Source organism: Ahaetulla prasina, chromosome 3 (assembly GCF_028640845.1).
Source record: "Ahaetulla prasina isolate Xishuangbanna chromosome 3, ASM2864084v1, whole genome shotgun sequence".
Taxonomy (NCBI): Eukaryota; Metazoa; Chordata; class Lepidosauria; order Squamata; family Colubridae; genus Ahaetulla; species Ahaetulla prasina.
The window spans coordinates 642460-665029 of NC_080541.1; the positions used below are offsets into that span (position 1 = coordinate 642460).

Genomic DNA, 22570 nt, shown 5'->3' on the forward strand with positions numbered 1-22570 from the left:
AAATTTACAACACAAATGATGGTCAATATATCAATATAAATCATAAGGATTGCCAGCAACAAAGTTGCAGTCATACAGTCATAAGTGGAAAGAGATTGGTGATGGGAACGATGAGAAGATTAATAGTAGTGCAGATTTAGTAAATAGTTTGACAGTGTTAAGGGAATTATTTGTTAGCAGAGTGATGGCCTTCGGGAAAAAACTGTTCTTGTGTCTTGTTGTTCTGGTATGCAATGCTCTATAGCGTCGTTTTGAGGGTAGGAGTTGAAACAGTTTATGTCCTTGATGTGAGGGATCTATAAATATTTTCACGGCCCTCTTCTTGATTTGTGCAGTATACAGGTCCTCAATGGAAGGCAGGTTGGTAGCTTCTTCTCTACGCATGCGCGGAAATGGCGGCGATCTGAGAATCATGCAGGCGGTGGGTCGGCGTTTTTTCTAGCCGCGATGCCTCGGGGCGGTTTTCAAGCTATCTGGGCCCGCCGCCCCGCAGAACATCTTTCCGGCAGCCGAAATGAGATCTTTGGGTCTTGTTAGACCCTCGGCTGCGAGGCAGGGCTGGAGAGGCGGGCGGCGGTGGGCGGTTGCCGGCGGCCATTTTGGCTGGCGTGCCCGCGGAAGCAGGCCGGCTTGCGGTTCCGTGGCGAAGCGGTCGCTCGGACATCAGCGACCAGTTGGGGGGTGCGATAGGCTGGCCAGCGGCAGGGATACCATCCGCGGCTTGGATACCAGCAGCGGCACTGATACCATCGGCGGCAACGGTAGATGGCGCCGCCATTCTGGAGGCGCGGGCGGCGCTCGCTAGGAATGGCGGCTGGATCGTGGTTTGCTGCTGCCGGCCGCATATGTCATCGGCGGCTGGATGTTCCGCGCTCTATCCTTCAGTGGCATGGCTCAGCAGCATGGTTTCTACGATTCCACCCATCTGATGGTTCCATTGGCAACATCTGGGATTGTCTGGCTGCGTTATGGCGCACTTATCATCAGCGGCTGGCGGCTGGATTGTTTTGCTGGACTATTTTCAGCGGCACCAGAGACATTGGACACAGGTAGCTTGGACATTTTGGATTTTAGAATTTTAGCTGACTCTTATATATACCATCATTTGACATCTGCGGCTGAAAACTTTTTCCTGTCCCGGTATTTATTTATTTATGGCATCAATCGTGGACGGCCTTGGACCTGATCATGGGCGGCACCAGCGGCAAAAACTTTGCTGTATCCATTATGGGCAGTACTGAATGGCGGAATCCATCAGCCAAACTTCCATCTTATTTATTACCCTTACCGGGCATTTGGCCCTGGTTTGTGACTGTCCTGACTTTGTCCACAGGCTACGATAACATCAAGTGGCTAGGAACACCTTTTTTCCCCACTGTTATTTAATCTTTTAGCATGAAATATTCGTCCGCTGACCTTCTCCGACTGCGAGGTTCCCCGCCTGCAGGAATGGCCTCCGGGTTATCGAGGCCGGCCTTAACGAGGGTCTTGGGACCCGGAGAGGTGGCATGCGAGGAAGAAGAATCTGTGGGGTTTTTAAACCGTTTTTAAATAAGGGTTTTTAAGGGGAGGATTCGGGTGGGGTGAGAACCCGTCGGGAGGATCCAGCCCTGTGCTAGTTCGCGACACTATTCCATCTTGTCTGAAGGCAGGGGAGGGCGTTCCAGGTTTAGAGGATGTTCGATCTGTACGGTAAGTGGGAGAGGCAGATATGGCGGGGGAGGGGCGTGCAGTTGTGGGAGCACGCGTTCGATGTCTGAAAGCGATCGCGTGCTCCGGCCCCTCAATCCCTACCCGTTCCTCGGGTGGCCATGATCCTCAGAGCTTGGATCTTGGCTGATGTTATGTAATGCCGGTCCGTGGTTAATAAGGCTCCTCTGATTTGCGACCTTATTCAGGGGAGTCCGGACCTTATGGGCATTACGGAAACCTGGTTGGGCCCAGAGGGGGTCCCCTGTTGAGATGTGCCCTCAGGTTTCCGAGCATTTCATCAGCCGAGGTCCAAGGTAGGGGTGGGGGTGGCGGTTGTTATCAAGGAGGATCTAGAGCCGAGGAGGCCACTATTCCTCAGATTGCGGTTGTGAATCCCTTTATGTGCGGTGGGGCTATAGGAATCAGTTGGGCTTGGTGATCGCGTACCTGGCTCCTTGCTGCGTGACCACAGCCCTGCCTGAGCTGTTGGAGGTACTTGCTGCTGTGGCGGTTGAGACCCCAGACTTATAGTCATGGGGATTTCAACCTGCCATCAGCTGGCTCGTCATCGACGGCAGCTCGGGAGTTCTTAGCTTCCATGACGGCCTTGGACCTGATTCGAGTAAATGATGGCCCCACGCACACGGGGAGGCACACTGGATCTGCTTTATATCTCTGGACAGTGGTTAAATGATCTGGTATTAGATGATTTAGTAACGGAACCAATGTCATGGTCGGATCATTTCTCCTTCGCCTAGACTTCCGAACCGCCATTCACCACCGCAGGGAGATGGAACCTATACGGTGGTTCCGTCCCAGGCGCCTGATGGACCCCGAGAGGTTCCTGACGGAGCTTGGGCCATTCCCTGAGGAACTGGCCCACGGCACGACTGAGGAACTGGTCGTGGCCTGGGAACACGGCCTTGGACCGTGTCGCGCCTTTGCGGCCTCTGACCCGGCGTAGATCTCGGCCGGCCCTTGGTTCTCCGAGGGGCTGAGGGAGATGAAACGCCGGAGAAGACGCCTGGAGAGCACCTGGAGGTCCAGTCGCCCGAACTGATCGGACACTAGTTGGGTCCTATTCTAGGACCTACCTAGTGGCAATGAGGAAGCGGCGTTCCTCGCCTCCACCCTCATTGCGTCGGCAGATAACCGCCCGGCCGCCCTGTTTCGGGTCACCCACTCTCTCCTACATCAGGAGGTGCGGGATGACCCTTTGCAGGGACGAGCCGAGGAGTTTAGCGGTTATCTATAACCGCTAAACTCCTTCGGGAGAAGGGCGGTATAAAAATAAAATAAAATAAATAAATAAATAAATAAATAATTTTTTCTGCAGTTCTAATTATCCTCTGAAGTCTGTGTTTTTCTTGTTGGGTTGCAGAACCGAACCAGACAGTTATAGAGGTGCAAATGACAGACTCAATAATTCCTCTGTAGAACTGAATCAGCAACTCCTTGGGCAGTTTGAGCTTACTGAGTTGGTACAGAAAGAACATTCTTTGTTGTCCTTTTTTAATGATGTTTTTGATGTTAGCTGTCCATTTTAGATCTTGCGATATGATAGAACCTAGAAATTTGAAGGTTTCTACTGTTGATACTGTGTTGTCAAGTATTGTGAGAGGTGGAAGTATGGAAGGGTTTCTCCTAAAGTCTACCACCATTTCTACAGTTTTGAGTGTGTTCAGTTCCAGATTGTTTTGGTTGCACCACAAGGCTAGTCGTTCGACCTCTTGTCTATATGCGGATTCGTCATTGTCTCGAATGAGACCAATCACTGTTGTGTCATCTGCGAACTTCAGTAGCTTAACAGATGGATCATTGGAGATGCAGTCATTGGTATACAGAGAGAAGTGGGGAGAGCACACAGCCTTGGGGGGCCCCTGTGCTAATTGTACAGGTATTTGATGTGATCTTGCTTAGCTTCACCTGCTGCTTCCTGTTTGTTAGGAAGCTTGTGATCCACTTACAAGTCTGTTCCGGTACCTGTAGCTGGTTTAGCTTAGTTAGAAGAATGTCTGGAATGATGGTATTGAATGCTGAACTAAAGTCTACAAAAAGGACCCTTGCATAGGTCTTTGGAGACTCAAGATGTTGTAGGATGTAGTGCAGAGCCATATTAACAGCATCATCTGTTGATCTATTTGCTCGGTATGCAAATTGCAAGGGGTCTAACAGCGGATCCGTGATGGTTTTCAAGTAGGAAAGCACTAGCCTTTCAAAGGTTTTCATGACTACAGATGTTAAAGCAACTGGTCTGTAGTCATTCAGTTCCTTGATGGTGGATTTCTTGGCACTGGGATGATGGTAGAGCATTTGAACCAAGAAGGAACATAGCACATCTCTAGTGATTTATTGAAAATATGGGTGAAGATGGGGCCAATTGGTCAGCACAGACTTTTAAGCAAGAAGGAGTTATCTTGTCTGGGCCTGGAGCTTTTCCTGGCTTTTGTCTGTGAAATGGGTCCTGCACTTCCTTTTCTGTGATCACTAGGGTTGTGAACCCAATGAAATGGAGTCAGTTGTAGGAGGCTTGGCTGTTGTTGGTGTGTCTGAGATGGGGGTTGTGGAGATAGGTGGCTGTAGTTTCCTTTCAAACCTGCAGTAAAACTCATTCAGGTCATCTGCCAGTTGTTGATTACCTTCAGCCTGGGAAGGAGGTTTGCCATAGCCGGTGATATTTTAAGAGTTTTCCACATGTTTGCTGGTTCATTTGCTGAAAACTGATTCTTTAGCTTTTCAGAGTAGCTTCTTTTTGCTGCTCTGATCTCCCTTGTTAGTGCATTTCTGGCCTGATTGTACAGCATTTTATCACCTTTTCTGTAGGCTTCCTCTTTGGAATGTCGTAGCTGCTTAAGTTTAGGTGTGAACCAAGGTTTGTTGTTACTGTATATTCGCAAGTTCCTTGTAGGTACACATAGGTCTTCACAGAAGCTGACATATGATGTTACAGTATCTGTGAGTTCATCCAGGTCTGCAGAGGTATCTTCAAAAATATTCCAATCAGTGCAGTCAAAACATGCCTGTAGCTTTAATTTTGATTCCTCCGTCCAGGTCTTCACTGATTTAATTGTTGGTTTTGTGGTTTTAAGTCTTTGCCTGTAAGCAGGTACAAGGTGAATCATGCAATGATCATGCAATTAATCCCGGCAGGGCCCCCTTCTCCCATTCCCATCTGCTGCATCCCATCCCAGGGACTGCCACCTGCTGTGGTTTCCATTCTGGCCATCCCGGAACAGCTTCTCCCTCCAGAGGTTCAAAGGTCTCTTTTTTCCAGCCTACACATAGCATTGGCTTTTGGGAGGGCGGGGAGGAGAGGATGTGTTTTCCCTGGCAACAGAATTTCATTTTTAACTGCATCTGGGCTCAGGGAGTTTTGTTCTCAGGATTTCGACTATGTGGTTTTTATGGGTCTGTGGTTTTCTTTTGTATGCTTTGTACTTTGCTATGTTTTTTAATCTGAGTTACGGAGTGGGGGGAAAGAGAGCGTTTTTTTCCATTGCTCAACTGGAAGAGCTGAAAGCTTTGGAAACAAGGGAGCAAATCTTCAGCCTCTTTACCACCCTGTTTTTGTTCTTCAGCCTTTCCCTCTGTCTCCTTCCCAGGCTCTGATCAGCTGCTGCTGGCACTTCTTAAATCTCTCTCCTAGCTGGCTCTGATCTTTCTCCAGGCCTCCCCATCGCTCACTTCCAAGTGACCAAGTGGGCACACAGCTGTATTCGCCTCTTGCAATAAACATGAGTTCCTCGAGACATTGTCCCATTGTCCACTGGAGCCCAAACCCACAGAAAACGACTCTCCAGCAGCCTCCTTCCGAGGAGCAGCCCGTCCCCTCCCTGATTCTTTGGTCTTTGCCAGAATCGTTGGCTGCGCTCTCATGAACAGGCCTTCAATTCCCCATCCCTTTCCCCCATCCCAGTCCAAAACCATGTTCTGAAGCTGAGCCTTTTCACAGCAGATGCTTCCCCCACCACCACCATCCTGGGTCCCCAGGGACCCGTCTCTTTTCTTCCTCGTCTGATCCATCTCTTGCTGAGTAAGAGCAAGGAGTATTAATTATCTTCTTCCCTTGAAGAATGCAAACTCCTCTGCTTCTTTCATGGAAGGTAGTAAGGATCACTAACAATTCCTCTTTTTACAAGGATTTTCAACAGACGACAATCCTTCCACCACTGTAATACAAACATCAGCTATTCCTTTGTAATTCCTTGCACTCTACAATCTTCACTATCCTTCCTGCCTAGGTCTCCCTCCAGGGCGTTGACCATACACACTTCAGTCGAACTAATCTACTTCTTTCTGCAGGAAACTCACGCTGGGGACAGCCAGTGTCCAGATGAACAGTGTCACGTTTGGGCTAAACCTCGGCCTGCCCTTAAAGCCTCCAGCCTCTGGGTCAAGACTGCTGCCGTAACTCCTGTTTGCTCAAGGGAGTGAGTGATACAACCTGGGATCAAGGACGCGCCACAAATCCAGATGCCCCCTCCCAGGGTCACCTCTGTTGTGGATCATTGTAAAAAGAGAAATTGTTCGGTTAGTGACCCTTACTACCTTCCATGAAAGAAGGGACCTGGGTGGGGTGGGTGAGGTGGCAGAAAGGATGGGGGGGATATGGGAGAGACCAGCATCGGTGGGCTACAGATGACTTATGGACAGTCTGTCTGGACTACTGAATAAAAGCCAATTTCTTCTTCCGTTCCTGTGTTCAAGTACTTATGCTGTCCCATAGCTTGCCATGTTCCTCCAATGGGAACCTTCTAAGTACATACTGATAGAAGAGAATATTTATAGCTCAGGGCAGAACCGTGGGGTCCCTGTTGTTCTCTGAGCGGGGTGGTTTCATTGCTAGAACCTAGTTGGGTAATGAAACACCTGCAAGAAAATCACCCCACTCAGAGAGCACCCAGGACCCCGCAACCTGCCAAGTCTGCATTGATTCAGCACTGGGCCACTAGAACGAGGAAATAAGCCCTTGAAGGGAAAGTGTTTGAGCATCATTTGGGGAAATAAGACAAGGAACCAGGTGCTTAAAGAATAAGAAAACAGATTTCATTCGGACATCAGGAAAAATCGGGCCGTGGTAAGAGGCTGCCTTGGGAGTTGGCTGATGGAGGCTGCCTCCTCTTTGGACGGGGGTTGGGCTAGATCTCCAAGGTCCCTCCTGACTCTGGCATTTGGTCATGGTGTAATCTCCTGTGATGGCCTCCTGCTCAACTAGGCAAACTAGACTGTTGGGGGCGAGTCATTGGCCCCGATGGAGAGGGTGCGCAACTTGGGCGTCCTCCTGGATGAACGGCTGTCTTTTGAAGATCATTTGATGGCCGTCTCCAGGAGAGCTTTTTACCAGGTTCGCCTGGTTCGCCAGTTGCGCCCCTTTCTAGACCGGGATGCCCTATGCACGGTCACTCACGCCCTCGTGATGTCTCGTCTGGATTACTGCAATGCTCTCTACATGGGGCTCCCCTTGAAGGGCACCCGGAGGCTTCAGTTAGTCCAGAATGCAGCTGCGCGGGTGATAGAGGGAGCCCCTCGTTGCTCCCATGTGACACCTCTCCTGCGCAGACTGCATTGGCTACCTGTGGCCTTCCGGGTGCGCTTCAAGGTTCTGGTAACTATCTTTAAAGCGCTCCATGGCATAGGGCCGGGCTATTTACGGGACCGCCTGCTGCTACTGAATACCTCTCACCGACCCGTGCGCTCTCACAGAGAGGGACTCCTCAGGGTGCCGTCTGCTAGACAGTGTCGTTTGGCGACACCCAGGGGAAGGGCCTTCTCTGTGGGGGCTCCCACCCTCTGGAACGAACTCCCCCCAGGACTTCGTCAACTTCCGGACCTCCGAACCTTCCGCCGCGAGCTTAAAACATATCTATTCATCTGCGCAGGACTGGATTAGATTTTAAATTTATACGGGTTTTAATGGGTTTTATTATTTATATTGTTCTTTTTAATTATTTGGCTGTGTAGAATAAGTTTTTTAATTGATATTTTATTCTGTATTTATATGTACCTTTTTATTTGCCTGTGAACCGCCCTGAGTCCCTAGGGTAATAGGGTGGTATACAAATACGATAAATAAATAAATAAATAAATAATAAATAAACTTATTTATTTAGGGGCCGGGATAGCTCAGGCAATAGAGAAGCCTGTTATTAGAACACAAAGCCTGCAATTACTGCAGGTTCGAGCCCGGCCCAAGGTTGACTCAGCCTTCCACCCTTTATAAGGTAGGTAAAATGAGGACCCAGATTGTTGGGGGGGCAATAAGTTGACTTTGTAAAAAATATACAAATAGAATGAGACTATTGCCTTATACATTGTAAGCCGCCCTGAGTCTTCGGAGAAGGGCGGGGTATAAATGTAAACAAAAAAAACAAAAAAAACTGCTCAAAGGTGATCTGCAGGCTCCAGAGGAATTTTCCAATGGAGAGGGGAAAACCCGGTTTAACAGAGAGACATTTGTTATTATGTAGTGCTTGTAATGATGTGTTGTAAATGTTGTACCTTGATGAACGTATCTTTTCTTTTATGTACACTGAGAGCATATGCACCAAGACAAATTCCTTGTGTGTCCAATCACACTTGGCCAATAAAAATTCTATTCTATTCTATTCTATTCTATGAAACATACAAAGGAAATATTGGGACATTTTAAAAGGTTTTCCTCATGTCCATCCCTCCTTTCCCTCAGGAAACAACAACCGAATGAAAAATTGCTGGTAACCTTCTACCGCTGCACTATAGAGAGTATTGTAACTTACTGCACCTGTATATGGTTTGCCAATTGCACAGTGGCAGATAGGACAGCACTCCAGAGGGTTAAAGTCATTGTCCAGAGGACCATTGGTTGCCCTCTCCCCTCCTTGGAAGAGCTTGAGAGCTCCCGCTGCCTTAAGAGAGTCCAAAACGTTCTTAAAGATCCATATCAACCTGGGCACCCTTTTTTTGAACTATTACCATCTGGCAGACTGTACAGGTCAATAAAAACAAGGAGAAGTAGGCTTCTATCCCAGGGCAATAACCATATTGAATTCTACTGTATAGTGTAATATTAATGCAGTATCAGGTTTTCAATTCAATTCAATTGTGTAGAATGTGAAGGATGTGTGTTTTTGTTTTATTTTTATAGTTATAATGTACACTGAAGATGGCATTTAATTTTGTTGTACGAGGTGCAATGACAAAAAAGTAAACTAGGGTAAAGGCTGCAGGGCACCCCAGGAGAAAAGGACCAAGGTGTGTATGTGTGTTCTGTGCTGGGGACCCTTTGCTTATTAAAATAAGTTGACCTTTGCTTTGGTCAAGCTATTCTCCAAAGCACCTGAAGGCAGGACAAGAAGCAACGGAGGAAACCAATCAAGGAGAGAAGCAACCTAGAACTAAGGAGAAATTTCCTGATTATTCCTGGAATAATTAACCAGTGGAAGGGCTTCCCTCCAGAAATTGTGAGTGCTCCATCACTGGAGGTTTTTAAGAAGAGACTGGACAGTGATTTTTCCAGAATGGTGTAGGCTTGAGCAGAGGGTTGGGCTAAAAAACCTCCAAGATCCTTTCCAGATTTATTCTGATTATGGAGAAGTGAGAAGAAGCCTCGCGAGGGACATTTTGCACCTGTGCAGGAAGGTAAACAGAGATCTAGACTGAAGGATCATGGAGGAGTTCTTATATTTATTTATCAATTTAAATGGTCGCCCATCTCATATACTGTACTCAACTCTGGATGACTGACAATTAAAACAATAAAAACAGTCATTAATTATAAACATATATAACATAAAAAGAGCAGCTGAGAAACTCAGTGACTTTGCCTTTAGACTGCAGCGCAGGGAGAAAAAAAATCCCATTCCATTGTGGAAAAGATCAGCTTTTAAAAGTAAATATGATTTAAGCAGCATTTGGGTTGATGTAGAAGTCACCCCCCCCACCCCCACCCCGTAGATCATCTCTGGCCATTAAAGGGTTTAAAGGTTGATCCTGTTGACCCCTCTCCATGTCCACTCTGACCCAGGAATGAAGACATTAACCCTTGACCTCTGGGCCAGTTTGGGGAGCAAATGTCACCCTCCAGCTGTCATTGCCCCCTGACCTACAATGGCAGGAATCTGCACTGCCTCTCCAAGCCCACCCCCCACGCAGTCTTGTTCACCCTTGACCTGGTTCGTGGACAAGCAGCGTGGCCTCCGATTTGCGGAGGATTACACACAGGCCACAATAAAAAAGGAACAGCTGAAAAGGACGCAGGAAAGAATCATCAGCCCCTTGCAAAGAGTAAAATCCACAAGGGAAGAAGGAAACAAGGCCACTTCAGCCATCCCATCATCGGAGGAAATGGAAGCAAATTAGAAACACAAAATCTATGGAAAATCCACCCACACTCAATGGGTGTGCTCCACGGCAAAGAAACAACCCAATGTTCCACAAGAGGAGCTGTGTGGAAACACTATTTAGACGAGCAGAAACGCAGCAACCCCGAACACCTAATAACGGAAACAGAGCATCTAAACCAGGGGTCACCAATCTTTCGGACCTCAGGGACCACTAAATTCATTAATTTTAAATTCCATAGACCACTAATAAGATCCGCCTAATGACTGGCTGGGTGGGCGTGGCTAGGTGGTCATGTGACTGGATGGGTATGGCCAACTCAATGTCACTCATGTCGAGGGGCACAGTACCAGCCTCTACTCACCCCTCCCCTCCCAGCCACTCCTCTCCTGCCCTCCCGGGCTCCTTAGGGCCCCAACAGGAAGCAGTTGTTGGAGCTAAGCAGCGACCACGAGAAAGAGTTGGCAAAACAGCTCAGTTCAAATTGGATCTGACCGAGAAAGAAGGCTCAGCAGAAGCACCTCACCGAGGACTAGGAGCATAGGCTTTCCAAGCCGAGGGAAGACCTGCAGGAGTACAAGGCCAGGTACCAGCGCCTGGAGGCTCAGTGGGCTAGGATGGTCAGCCAGTTCTAGGCCCTGATGCAGTCCCACTGGAATGAGGCCCTCCTGCTCTTCGCCACCAGCGGCATTTCCCTCCAGCCTTTGCCCAAAGCCCCCCACCAGGAGGCGGAAGCAGACCCCACATCAGAATTTCTGCCCCTCTCCGACCCACACAAAAAGACCCCAAAGAGGGAGACTCTCTGCAGCAACACAAATGTTCATTGCATGTATCCAGCCCAGGGGCCGTAGTTTGAGGACCCCTGATTTAGTGCAATATAAAAAATGCAAATAATTTTTCTGCGACCACCAAAATTTCCACGTGGACCACTAGTGGTCCTCAGACCACCAGTTGCTGATCTAAACTACATCTTCCTACAAAGGGATATCCATGCAATTTCATCCAAAAGAGCCTGACTGCTACAGCACAACTAACACAACCAACAAAAACAATAACACTATCACACTGTCACAACCTCTCAGAAACAACCAGCACAGTATTACAACCCTGCGGTGTCACCATAGCACCAGAAACAAAAAAAGCCCTCCAAAACGCCCCACGTAGACCAAAAGACCCAGCTGCCCCAGAAGAAAAAACAGGAGTCATCCACAACATAGAGTGCCAGGATGGTAATGGCCACCGTGTAGGACAGACAGGCAGAAGACCGGCAGAGCCCATCCACCCATGACAACCGGCAGTCAGAAGACACGAGGAAAACTCCCTGCTTTCATAGCACACTGACAAACTCAACCATCCCTACAGCTGGGAAACTGTGAGCAATTCCTAGAACAAGTGAATCCCAACCACCAGGGAATTCCTGGAAGCCTGGCACTCAGACAAGTCAACAACCAACAGTCCTATAGAGATAAACATTTCCACAACGTTCAAAAGAAACAATGAAAAGGCTAAAAGGGAAACAGAAACACCCAAACACCTCATCTCCAGCAGCCAACACCCAGATAAGCAGAAATTCACACCAGGATTAACACTCAATGAACAATCAAGGGGTACACAACAGCCTAATCAAGGAGCTTCCAAAGGGAAAGCTACACCCCCACCAGCGTTGACAGAGCAAACTGCTGCATATAAACAGAGAGCACACCCACTCCCTGCTAGACTGATGACGTTACCTAGTTGGGTAACAAAACATCCATCGGAAAACAATTAAGCTCAGAGAGCACCAAGGTATCTACAGAGAACAATTTGGACAAGCAGCCAAGATCGCTCAGTTACAGTGAAGGGAACGGCATTAACGTGGCAGGTAGTCTGCATTCACAGTTGTCTACAGCAGCATTTCTCAACCTCAGCAACTTTAAAATGCGTGAACTCCCATGCTGGCTGAGGAATTCTGGGAATTGGAGTCCACACATCTTAAAGCTCTGGAGGTCGAGAAACTGTTCTACACTAAAGGCACCAGCAGTCAAGAAATACATTGCAGACCAGCCCTTGGTTCAATGCCAGCAAAATTAGTGAAATCTTGGATCCCTGGAGGAAATATTCCGATGCCTGTACCTATGGGGATCAGAAGTATGGAGGCCAGTAGTTTTTCCTGGGACGCTCTAAAGTTGGACTCCTGGAGAAGAAAAGTAGCAGCAAGGTGGATGGACTCCAACCCAGCAGTGGTGGCCACATCCCCGGGAGACCTATGGGAGACAGACCTCACTGGAGAGGGTCAATTGCAGTGTCTGACAAAAGTCACCACTAATTAGCCAAACAAATTCAGAGAAGAAAGAAAAATCCTAATTAACACTACTAACATGCAAGTCCTGGGACCAAAACTCTGGGACGTCAACTGCAGCCAAGAGGCTCCCGGTTGGGAACTCATCACCTGTCCTTCAGGAAAAATGTTCTGCTCTGGCCGTCCCGGATCAGCAGGTAAGAGAATAGCAACGGCCCCCTTTGCAAGGACAGGGTTGCAAAGCCCACTCACTGCCCAGTTCCAGCAAAGACCCACCAACCAGGGCACGGCAGGGTGTCTCCACAGAAACTCAAGACAGCACTTGAGACCTCATAGGGGAAGAATCAGGGCCGAGGCTTGGAAGGTCTTTTACTGCAGGCAGAAGAAACCCAGAAGAGGAGGAGCAACTCAGCTGGCTCCCTGCCCAGCCCCAAGGCCTTAACCCCGCCACCCTTTGGGCCAATGGACTTTCCCAACAGCACCCTACGCTTTGCTTTCTGCCACGATTCTGGCTCAGATGGGAAGCCTCTGAGTAGGACTCAGGTGCAGAACACAGCAAAGCTTGGAAGGTCAGCTGAGAACATCGTTGTAATATCCAGGACTTGTGCCAGAAAAGCCGAGAACCTGGGCACTGCCAAATCCTCCAGCCCGTGTCATGGAGGAAGCTCCTTTGCAGGCCAGAGAGAGCAGCCATCAGCCTCTGGCTTAGAATCGCAACCAGCCAGCTGACTCTGCCAAACACCAATTTCCAGAAGCCGCATCCCAGCAGGGCCTCCAGAGGACGAGGGCAAACATCTCTGCCAAGAACGCCCTAGGAAATTAAGGCTTCCCTGGCACACATCATCCTCACTTAGTAGAGCAGAGCATTGGCACTGCAGCACATGGCGCCCAGTCCAATCCATGCCCACTTCGACAAAGCCTGCTAGGTCGATGCAACACAAAACTTGAGCCCAACTGGCAATACCAACACGGGCGCTCAGAAATGGACATGCAAGGTGGCAAGGACGAGCAGATACCACCAGAGCTGGCACCCCAACCCCACTTCCCCGTGTGCACTTGCCAGGCCTCACCTACCTGCGATGCGGAGGACTGCCCTCTCTGCGGGGTCCAGCACAGAGCCATTGCCACCCACGGCTGCCTTGGTCCGCTTGGTGCGCTGGTGCTTGGGCAGGTTCCACGGCAGGGTGTCTCCCGGGGTGGGGGAGCCGCTGCTGCCGCTGGAGTTGTCTTCAGCCATTGGCGGCTTCTCTTTCCATCGACCAGACATCACCTCCTGCAAAAGGGGAACAGGGTCAGAGTTGGGGGTTCCCAGCCTCCCCAGGAATCTCCCCTCCATCTGCAGCAAAGGATCTAGTCACTTTGCCCATTAGCCACTGACAGGCCTTCACTTTCCCCGGGGCAGCCTGAGTTCTTGGAGCAGTTTCGGCAGAAATGGGGGGAGACTGGTTCCATCCAGACTGGTCCATCTCTGCTCATCCTGATTGCATCTGTTGAAGGAGCAGATGAGGCCAACAGTGCTCCAAGATGCCAAAGCTTCAAGGCCAGAGGCAAAGCAGCGCAAGACCCTTCCCTCCCCCCTCCTCCCACCCAGCTCGGTGTAGGAAAGGCCCCCAGGAGGTCCTCCACGGGGGAGGCAAGGGGCCCTAGAAAAGCGGCAGGCTCTCGGGGGCAGAGCTGGCACTTCTCCGTTGCCATGGTTGCCGCTTCCCCGGCGCCAGTGGGAGGGAGGCACGGGCGCGCTGCCCCCCTCTCGGGACGGTCCCCCTCCCGCCCCCTCCACCCAGCGCGGCGACGTCTCCCGCTGCCCCGCTCCGGGCGGCTTTTCCGGCGGGCTCCGCCCGGGGACCGGGCGCTGTCGGGGCAGCCCAGCCGGAGGCGCCCGTGCCAGCCGCGGCCGTCGCTCTCGGGACGCTTCTCCTCCGCCCGGGGCCCCGGCCGCCCCGAGGCCGCTTCCGCAGGCCGGGAGAGGGACCCGAGCGGGATGGCCGGGCGACGTACGGGCCCGGAGCTCGCCCCGCGGGCAGCCTTGCCCGTCCCGCCACGGAGGGGCCGGCCTCGCCCGCGGTCCACTCACCGAGGGCGGGGGCCGCGGGGCGCCGGGCCGCTCTCCCGCGCGGGTGGCATGCCTGCGGGGCGGCTGGCGTCCGGGCTCAGCCGGGCGGAATCATGGCCGAGCAGGGCAACCTGCGGCGGCGTTTGGCAGAGGCGCCGCCCCGCGCGGCTCCGGCAGGGCGTGCGCGAGGGCTGGTGCGCGGCAGCGGCGCGGCCCTATCTCGGCGCCCCACGCGCGCGGCTCCAGGCGGCCGGCCGGATTAGGCGCCGCGCTCCGGAGGGCGGCGGGAGGGAGCTCGGAGGCGGCGGCTGGCCGACTTGTCTCGGCCGCCAGAGGAGGAGCTGCCCCGGCCTCCCAATGGGGGCGTCGGCCGAGGAGCCCCGGGGCCGGCTCTGGCCGAGGGCCCGCCGAGAAGCGTCTCCCCGTCGGGCAGGCAGGAGCGCCTCGGGGCGGGAAGGCAGCCGAGGGCGATTCGACCACCAGGGTCGAAGGAGTCGTCTCCACCCCGCGCCTCGCCTGCGGAGATCCGAATGTCGCTACCAGCGGAGCAAAGCCCAGGACGATCAGGCGGCGGTTGGGACCCTTTGCTGGACTTCCGGGGGGGGGAGTCACCGTGGGACGCGCAAGAGCCGCCGCTCCCGAGGGGCGGGTTAGTCGTCGGGGGGCAGGCGGGACGTGGCGGTTCCCTTACCGTGCTGGGCCCCTCGCCGCCCCCCGCCTCCCAAGACTCCGACAGCTGCTTCTTGAGATGGGGCGAGCGCGAGCTCCTTCCCGAGAGAGGCAGCCTTCAACCCGCTGCTTGTACCACAGCGGAACTCCTGCCGGAGCCCGTCGGGGCTGCGCTGCTCGCCTCCATTCACCGCTGCCCTCCGTGCCGGGGGGGGAGGGGAGGGGATGGTGAGGCTCGACTCGGCCTGCCCAGGATCTGCCCTGAAGCCACGGACTAGACGGGACGCTCGGCTCGGCGCCCGCCTGCCAGCTACTTCTCTTTTCCTCGGGCTGCCGTCGCGTTACCTGTCCGCTCCCCCCTCCGCCGGTGGAGGTGCTCACCGGGGGCTTGACCTGGGCCGTCGCTCACCGGCGGCCCGGCCTCCTGCCCCGCCTGCGGGTGGTCAGCCCCGCCCCCGGACCGCGGCTCGCCATTGGCCGGCATGGTCGGCTGCCCGACCTGCCTCGGCCGCTGCAGGTCCTCTTCGGCGCTGGGAGCGAGGGATGGGGACGACGGAGCTACCGTCTCCCCCCCCGCCAACCCTCGGCCGGTGAAACCTACCGGCCTCCTGAAACAGCAGGAGCAGCAGAGCTGCAGAGCGAAGCGCCGAGGGGGCGGCTGCATCAGGAAAGCGGGCAAACTCGGGGGCCGACGAGAACCGGTGAAGCGGGTCGATGCAGGCGGAGGACTGGGAGGTGCGGGAGCCGGGCTGCCGGAGACGGCGGGTGGGCAGGAGGGGCGGAGGAGGGTCCAGGCGGCTCGAGAACAAGGCTCCTCTGTCTGACCCGCGTCCCGCAGCCCCACCCCTGCCCGAGGCATGCGCTTGGCAAGGGCTCCGTTCGTAGTCCGGCTCTGCCAGGGCCGGGCAGCCTAGGCTAAAGCGAACTGAGAGGCCTGCCGAAGTAGCCGGGCTCGTGGGATAGGAGGAGCAGGGTGTGGATGGGGGAGACCAGCCCTAGTGAGCTTCTCCCTGAGAATCTCCTGGTTAACCAAGGAGGCCAGGGATGCAATGACAGGTGAGGCCAAGGGCAAGAACAGGTGTGCAAACAGGCACATACCCGGGATCTCCACGGGTCTTCAGTACATTCTAGCTTTGAAGGAGCCTCTGTGGGCAAGGGGGCTCTGCCCACCAGCACTTTGGGCTCTCCAGCTGACTTGCAGGATTAGCCCAGAGTGGGGGGGAGGCCCAGGCAGTCAGGTAAGGCCACATGAGGGAGGAGAGGGGGAAGCTTCCTGGGACCCAGGAATGTAGGTGCTTGGAGGCCCCCAATTGGTGCTGGCAGAATATTCTCTCAAGGCACAGAGAAATCTTCCCTGGGCCTCGGCTCAAGCCTTGTGCGCCCCCCCCCCACCCTGCATCAGGCTGCAGGTGCAGTTGTGGCTTCAGGAAGCCTTGAGCTCATCTGGCTAAGCCACCCACAGTTGTGCCTGGAGCCCCCTTACCTGCTCCTTGGCAGCTGGAGAGAGAGACTCCCCTGTGGTAGAGTTCCCAGCCTGGTCCCTGCGTGGCTTGGCTTTGGCGGCCTTTTTCCGGCGCTTCTAGAGATGCAAAGAGGGGAAGGGTAGTCAGTCCTGCAGCTCCACAGGATGTGCCCAGCTCTCCTGACCCCTCCTTGCTGCCCCCCTGCCTTCCTGCCTGAGAGGTGGGAAATGCCCAGGGATGGCTGCGTGCCAGTCACTGGTGGAGGCCCTTTCCCCCACCCAGAACCTTCTTTGCAGTTGTGGGCAGAACTCCCCCCCTTGCCAGGGGGTTTCACAATAAAAGCTTTGAGGGCGCTTGACCTCAAGGGCAAAAGGGCAGAGAAGGGCCCAGTGTCTGCAGCCCCTTGCCACGGGCACGGGCATTGTGCTGCAGGGTTCTTCAAGGAAGAGCCTGTAGGGCATGGGTACTTGAGAGCAAAGCTTACCTCTGAAGGGCCCAATGACCTGGCTCCTCCCAGCTGCGATCCTGGCAGAAGAGAAGAGAGTTAGGAGTGCAAGGCTGGAGGTCAGGGGAGGGGAACTTTGTCTGTACCTGGCTGCTGTGGTGCAGGTTTCTTCTCCAACCTTCAATGGAAAGTATAAATCCTCCCCCACAGCTGGGCCCCAGGCCAGCAGGCACAAGGGCCCACACAAGCCCATCTTCCTGAGGTCTTCCAGGTTCCTATGGCTGTCCACCCAGGGTGGCTGCAGAGTCCCGCCTGGCTGCTTCCTCTGCAGTTCCACCCTCCAAATGGCCCCAAGGGGACAGCTGCCTCAGGATGGACCCCTCTATTTATTTATTTATTTATTAATCATATTTATATACTCTACTCCAGCGGCTTGTCTGTATCTCACGGGCCCCTCGGCAGGTACAAGGTCTGTGCCTGGCCCAAAGCGAGCCCAGATGCCTGAGCAGAGGGTTGGATGTGGAGAGGCCCTAGCTGGCTGTTTGCCCCTCTGCCCTGGCGTGAGCTATCTTGTGTCCTGGGAGGCTCCTGAGTGAAGGTCCGGGTGGGGGGGGAGCAGCACTCAGCTTCAGGTGTTCCCCGATTGCATGAGGGGCTCCCCCCTCTCATGACTCTCTCCTTCTGGACTCTGGATGTGCGGAGGGAGGGGGTGGAAAATGATGCAGGAGGCCGTCTGTGCTCCACAGAAGCATTTAGGCCTCTTTAGGCCTCCTTCCACAACGCCTCCTGCCTCGCCTCTTCTGGGCCTTGGATTTGCAGACGTCAGCATGTCCTGGATGTTGGCTGGTCCAGCAATGGGTCTTACTCAGCCAAGTCCTTGTCAAGCGGCCCAGTTTTGCCTCTGCAGTGGGCAGCCCCCCTTCCAGCCCTCTGAATTGGTAGAGACTCTGCAAGTCCCCTGCCAGCAAGATGGGGAAAAGCTCTGCCCCCTTGGAAGGAAAGTGTCAACCGTCTTCCTCTGCTGGCCGGGCACTAATCCGGGCAAAGGCACAGCAACAGGAGATGGGGTGGGTGGGATAAATGCGCTCCTCCTCCACCACCCCTGCCACCTCAGGAGCTTGAAGAGGGAGTCAGATAGAGTTGCTGCTGGCTCTTTTCCCCCATCCTCAGCATCGCCAGCTGGTCTGCCCAGAAAGGGCCGAGCCCGGCCTGGTACCCACATTTACCTACCTACCTACCTGACCAGAGGCTGGGAGGCGGGCGTCCCTGCCAGGAGCAGACCAGGAAGAGGGCCCACACCCCGAGAGAGCACAGCACCAGGCCGGCTACCCAAGCAACGCGTAGCCAGGCAGGATCAGTCGGTGTCCACGGGTTCAAGGAGGCCATGCTCAGCTCCGCTGTGCCACGCGAGCCACGCCACTGCACCCAGCAGCAAGGGGGGAGGGGAGGGGGAGGGCAGCGGGTGTGCCGGCCTCATTAACCCTCACTGTCTTCCCTGTCTGCTGCCGGCCCAGATGGGTTCCAGATGTTCATAGCCCCTCCTTTTCCTCCTCCCCACCCCAAGCAGGCCGCTCCCTCTGAGTCAGCCAGGCGGCCCAGGGTTTAACCCCTCTGGCAGTGTGGCCAGAGCTGTGGGGCAGGAGAACGGTAAGAGAGCTCCAATAGTCTGGAGAAGAGAGGGGACCCTCTTCTGGTCTACATTCCCTCAGATCCCTTTCTGCTCTCCTGGAGGGATCCGGGCTTTGGGCTGCGATGGGCACTCCTTTAGCCTGTTCAAAATGGGTGGTGGGAGGAAGTCTGCCTGTCACCGGTTCTTCATCTTCACTGTCATTTGCTCTTCCACAGTCAGAGGGGAGTTGATGTCTTCATCGGGCTCTTCCAAAGTTTTCTCGCTAAATGTTGGACGGGATGATCTAGTCCAATCCCTCACCTGGGAGATCCAGGATCCAAACAGAGCCAGTTTCTCAACCTCAGGCATAGCTGGGGAATTCTGGGAGAATCTCTGCCATGCTTGAAATTTTCCAGTGAAAAGTGGGAGTTTATTTTATAATGTCAGCTTCTGTAGCCATCACTTGGACTTGACTCTGGGAAGCTGACAAAGTTTAAGAACATGTGACAAAAATGCTATTTCCCATGATCAGGAAGCAGGACGAATTGATCGATGAACTAACAAAGCTGAAACTGGGTTTTTTCCAGTCATGTCATGCTACCAATTGATAGCACTCAATTCATAGCACGCGGTTTGTTCTACATATTTTTCATGGGTACTATCATCAATCAGACATCCAATCTTCCGTATCTCTGAATTTAATTTCAGTTTTCTAAATAAAGCACTGTGCACTTATTGCTGATAAATTTCACTCTGTTATGGTCAGTCCACTTATTTAGCTTCTAAATTTTATTTGCACTTTTTAGAATTATTAATCATGTCCAATTTTGTGTCACTTCGTAATCATTTCTTCTATGTCATCATATATATTATGAAGGGAAATATTAAAGAATTATAGAATCCAAAAGTGATCTTTGCAAAGCCTGAATTGAAGAAACATTTATATATCCAGTTAATTGTGATAGAATAGAATAGAATAGAATAGAATAGAATAGAATAGAATAGAATAGAATAGAATAGAATAGAATAGAATAGAATTTTATTGGCCAAGTGTGATTGGACACACAAGGAATTTGTCTTGGTGCATATGCTCTCAGTGTACATAAAAGAAAAGACGTTCATCAAGGTACAACATTTACAACACAATTGATGGTCAGTATATCAATATAAATCATAAGGATTGCCAGCAACAAGTTAAGTCATACAGTCATAAGTGGAAAGAGATTGGTGATGGGAACTATGAGACGATTAATAGTAGTGCAGATTCAGTAAATAGTTTGACAGTGATGTCAATAGTTTGATAGTGATGCCTCTAAGCCATACCTAAAAGGACTAAATTAAATTAAATTAAACTAATTAAAATCTTATGAGTTATACTCCTTTGTCAAATATGGTACAAACATGGTACAAAACCCGAGTTATGTGTATATCATTCCCACGGTCTATTAAGGAAATTATCATCAATTGAAAAATAAGATCAATAAAAAATTTTGTGGAGTCCATTGTTTTCAGTCTGTTTATAGATTCATTGCTTAAAAGATTTTTCAAACATTCTTCTCAGGTTTATAGTTTAACAGATTAACAGTTGGAAGGGACCTTGTAGGTCATCCAGTCCAACCCCCTGCCCAAGCAGACCCTGCACCATTTCTGACAGATGGCAGTCCAGTCTGTCCTTGACAGCTTCCAGTGATGAAGCTCCCACAACTTTGAAGGCAACCTCTGTTCCATTGGTTGACTGTTCTGTCAGAAAACTTCTCCTTATTTCCAGGTTGAATCTCCTTCTGTTTCCATCCATTATTCTTTGTCTGGCCTTCAGGTGCTTTGGAGACCCTCAAATATTAGAACCTTGCTATCATGTCTCCCCTGGTCCTTCACTAGACAAGCCATGCCCGGTTCCTGTAACATTTCTTCATATGTTTTAGCCTCCAGTCCCTTAATCATCCTGGTTGCCTTTCTCTGCACTTTTTCTAGTTTCAACATATTTTTTTCTTGGACCTTGACTCCCATTCCTGAAGATCAGGATATTCACACGTCCTGGCTATTTCACCAAAATCTCAGAATTTCTGAAAGAGAACCGGCAAGATTTAGCCTTGATCCTTTAGCCTCCTGCAGCAAGCTGTTACTCATCTAATCCTGGGGATTTAAACTAATCTACATTAAAGCAGAAGCTTTAACAAACTGAAGCTTCAATTCTGACCCTTTATCTTGCTTTTCAAATTTTTCTGGTGAAAAGCATGGTTTTCTGATTTCCTTTAAATAATTAAACTAAAATATAAGCTGAATAGCTCTTGACTTCCAGGACTGTTGGCCTTCTCTACTGAGCAGCTACTTCACTGGTGCTCTGGCCTTCACTGGGACACCCCCACCCCCGAGACAGCCCCACTGGACCTCCTGGGCTGCTCCCTGGGCCCAGACCAGCCTGACCGGGCCGGGCTCCCTCTGACTTCTTCCCTGGCCACCCTCCGGATTTCTTCCAACCCAGGGGGCTGGCAGAGAGAAAAGGCGCGAGGGGGCCGGGGGGGGTGTCTCTCTCTGTCAGGGGGAGGACGCAATAGCCCCCCTCTCCCCGTTTGGCAAAAGCCCGAAAAAGGAAGGCTAAGCTTGGGGATGGGCTGGATGCAGCTGGGGGCCCGGAGAAGAATCTCCCCACCCCGTGGGAAGGGCAAGGCTCGGAATGTGCCGACTGCTCCGCTGCCGGCCCCTCCCAGTCAAGGGACGCTGGGCATGCACGTGGCAGGAGGGAGCAGCCGGCTTCGCCCAAGAGCCACTGCTGACCAAAGGGCCGGAAAGCCCCGCAGGAGCGCCGTCCTCGGAACTCCTCTAAGCCTTTTGCGCTGCCCGTTGTGGGGCGCCGCGCTCCCTCCCGGACTGAGCTCTGCGCATGCTCTCTGCCTTTGATCCAGGCGGAGGGATGCACGTGGTGCTCATGCCCCCTGCTGGCGGCTCGCCTTCCAACACGAGAAGGGCGCCTGGGACCCCAAAGCCAGAGCGGGGCTCGCGGAGGGGAGGGTCGAGGCTCTGGGCTCCACATAAACACACCGCCCTCCGGAAAAGCGGCTCTTTCCATGGAAAGCAGCCGCCGCAGCCCGGATATGCCCATGGGGAGCCAGTGCCCCTCTAATCTGGCTTTTTGGACGGGGGGGGCACTTTACTCCCCCGCCTTTTGTAGGGACATGGGGGGGGGTGCTAAGCTTTCAATTCGCTGTTGTGCACCGCCGGTGGGGCCGCGAGGGGGAGAGGCCGCCGGAGCGCCAGCCGTCTCCTTTGAGCAGCAGAGACTTCCCGGCCAGAATCCTCTGGCCCCCCACTCCCAGCCCCATTTGGGAAAGCCCGGGCATCAGTCTCGAGGAGGGCAAAAAGTATCTTGGCTGGTCTCCGCATCCCTTCACGAGGGAGCCAGCCCCAAAGCCCAGCCAGATGTCCGGAGGGGGGGGGGGCTCTGCCCGGCGTGAGAGCAGCGCCCCGCCTCGTTTCCCGTTTCCCACAGTTGTTTTTCTGTTGCTTCGAACTCCCCCCCCCCACCAATTGTTCCGCCAGCAATGAGCAATCCGGGAAGAATGGCCCCCGGGGAACGGCATTTCCTCGCCCGGCACACAAAGTGGTGGAGCTGCCAGCCTCGCCCCGGCCCAGGGCGTGGTTCTGTCCCAGGAAAAGAACGGAGCCGCGCCCAGAGCGCCCCCTCCTGGACGAGGAGGAGGAGGAGAGCAGGCAGGCGGGCGGGAGAAAGACCCCGTTGCCTCCCTCCGTGGGAAGCTCAGGAGCAGCGGCGCTTTGCGAGGCCTGGCCCGGGCATCGGCAGCTTCGCCCTGGAGAGCGCGGAGGCCTAAATGTGGTTCCTGCCCTGAGCAAGGAGCGGGGCCTCAAGGCTATCCGTGCTGTGGTTTCCCCCTCCCCGAAGACGGTCCCTCTGCTCCGAGGTCCTCCTCTTTGGCTTGGCTTGGCTTTGGGACTCTGCTGCCCTGAACTCCAAGGCTAGGTTTGCTTACTCCGTTTTTATTCAACCCCAGAAGTCCAGTGGTGGGATCCAAATTGTTTTACTACC

General features: G+C 52.9%; 1 protein-coding gene across 6 annotated transcripts in view; it reads right to left on the reverse strand.

The window, feature by feature from the left end:
- The window catches only part of PLEC (plectin), a 100592-nt gene extending 82272 nt beyond the window's left edge, over positions 1-18320 (reverse strand). For 4 of the 6 annotated variants that reach the window (XM_058179026.1, XM_058179003.1, XM_058178999.1 and 1 more), the window contains exons 1-4: positions 18158-18320; positions 16959-16999; positions 16495-16590; positions 13364-13562 (exon numbers count right to left, since the gene is read on the reverse strand). In XM_058179026.1, the coding sequence (XP_058035009.1) occupies positions 13364-13562; positions 16495-16590; positions 16959-16999; positions 18158-18305 (484 nt within the window). In that variant the 5' untranslated portion in view covers positions 18306-18320. Of the gene's footprint in view, positions 1-13363; positions 13563-14363; positions 14504-15612; positions 15886-16494; positions 16591-16958; positions 17000-18157 lie in introns of those variants that run through there. The other 2 variants (XM_058179000.1, XM_058179004.1) reach the window with 2 other exon arrangements.
- Positions 18321-22570: the final 4250 nt, after the last annotated feature.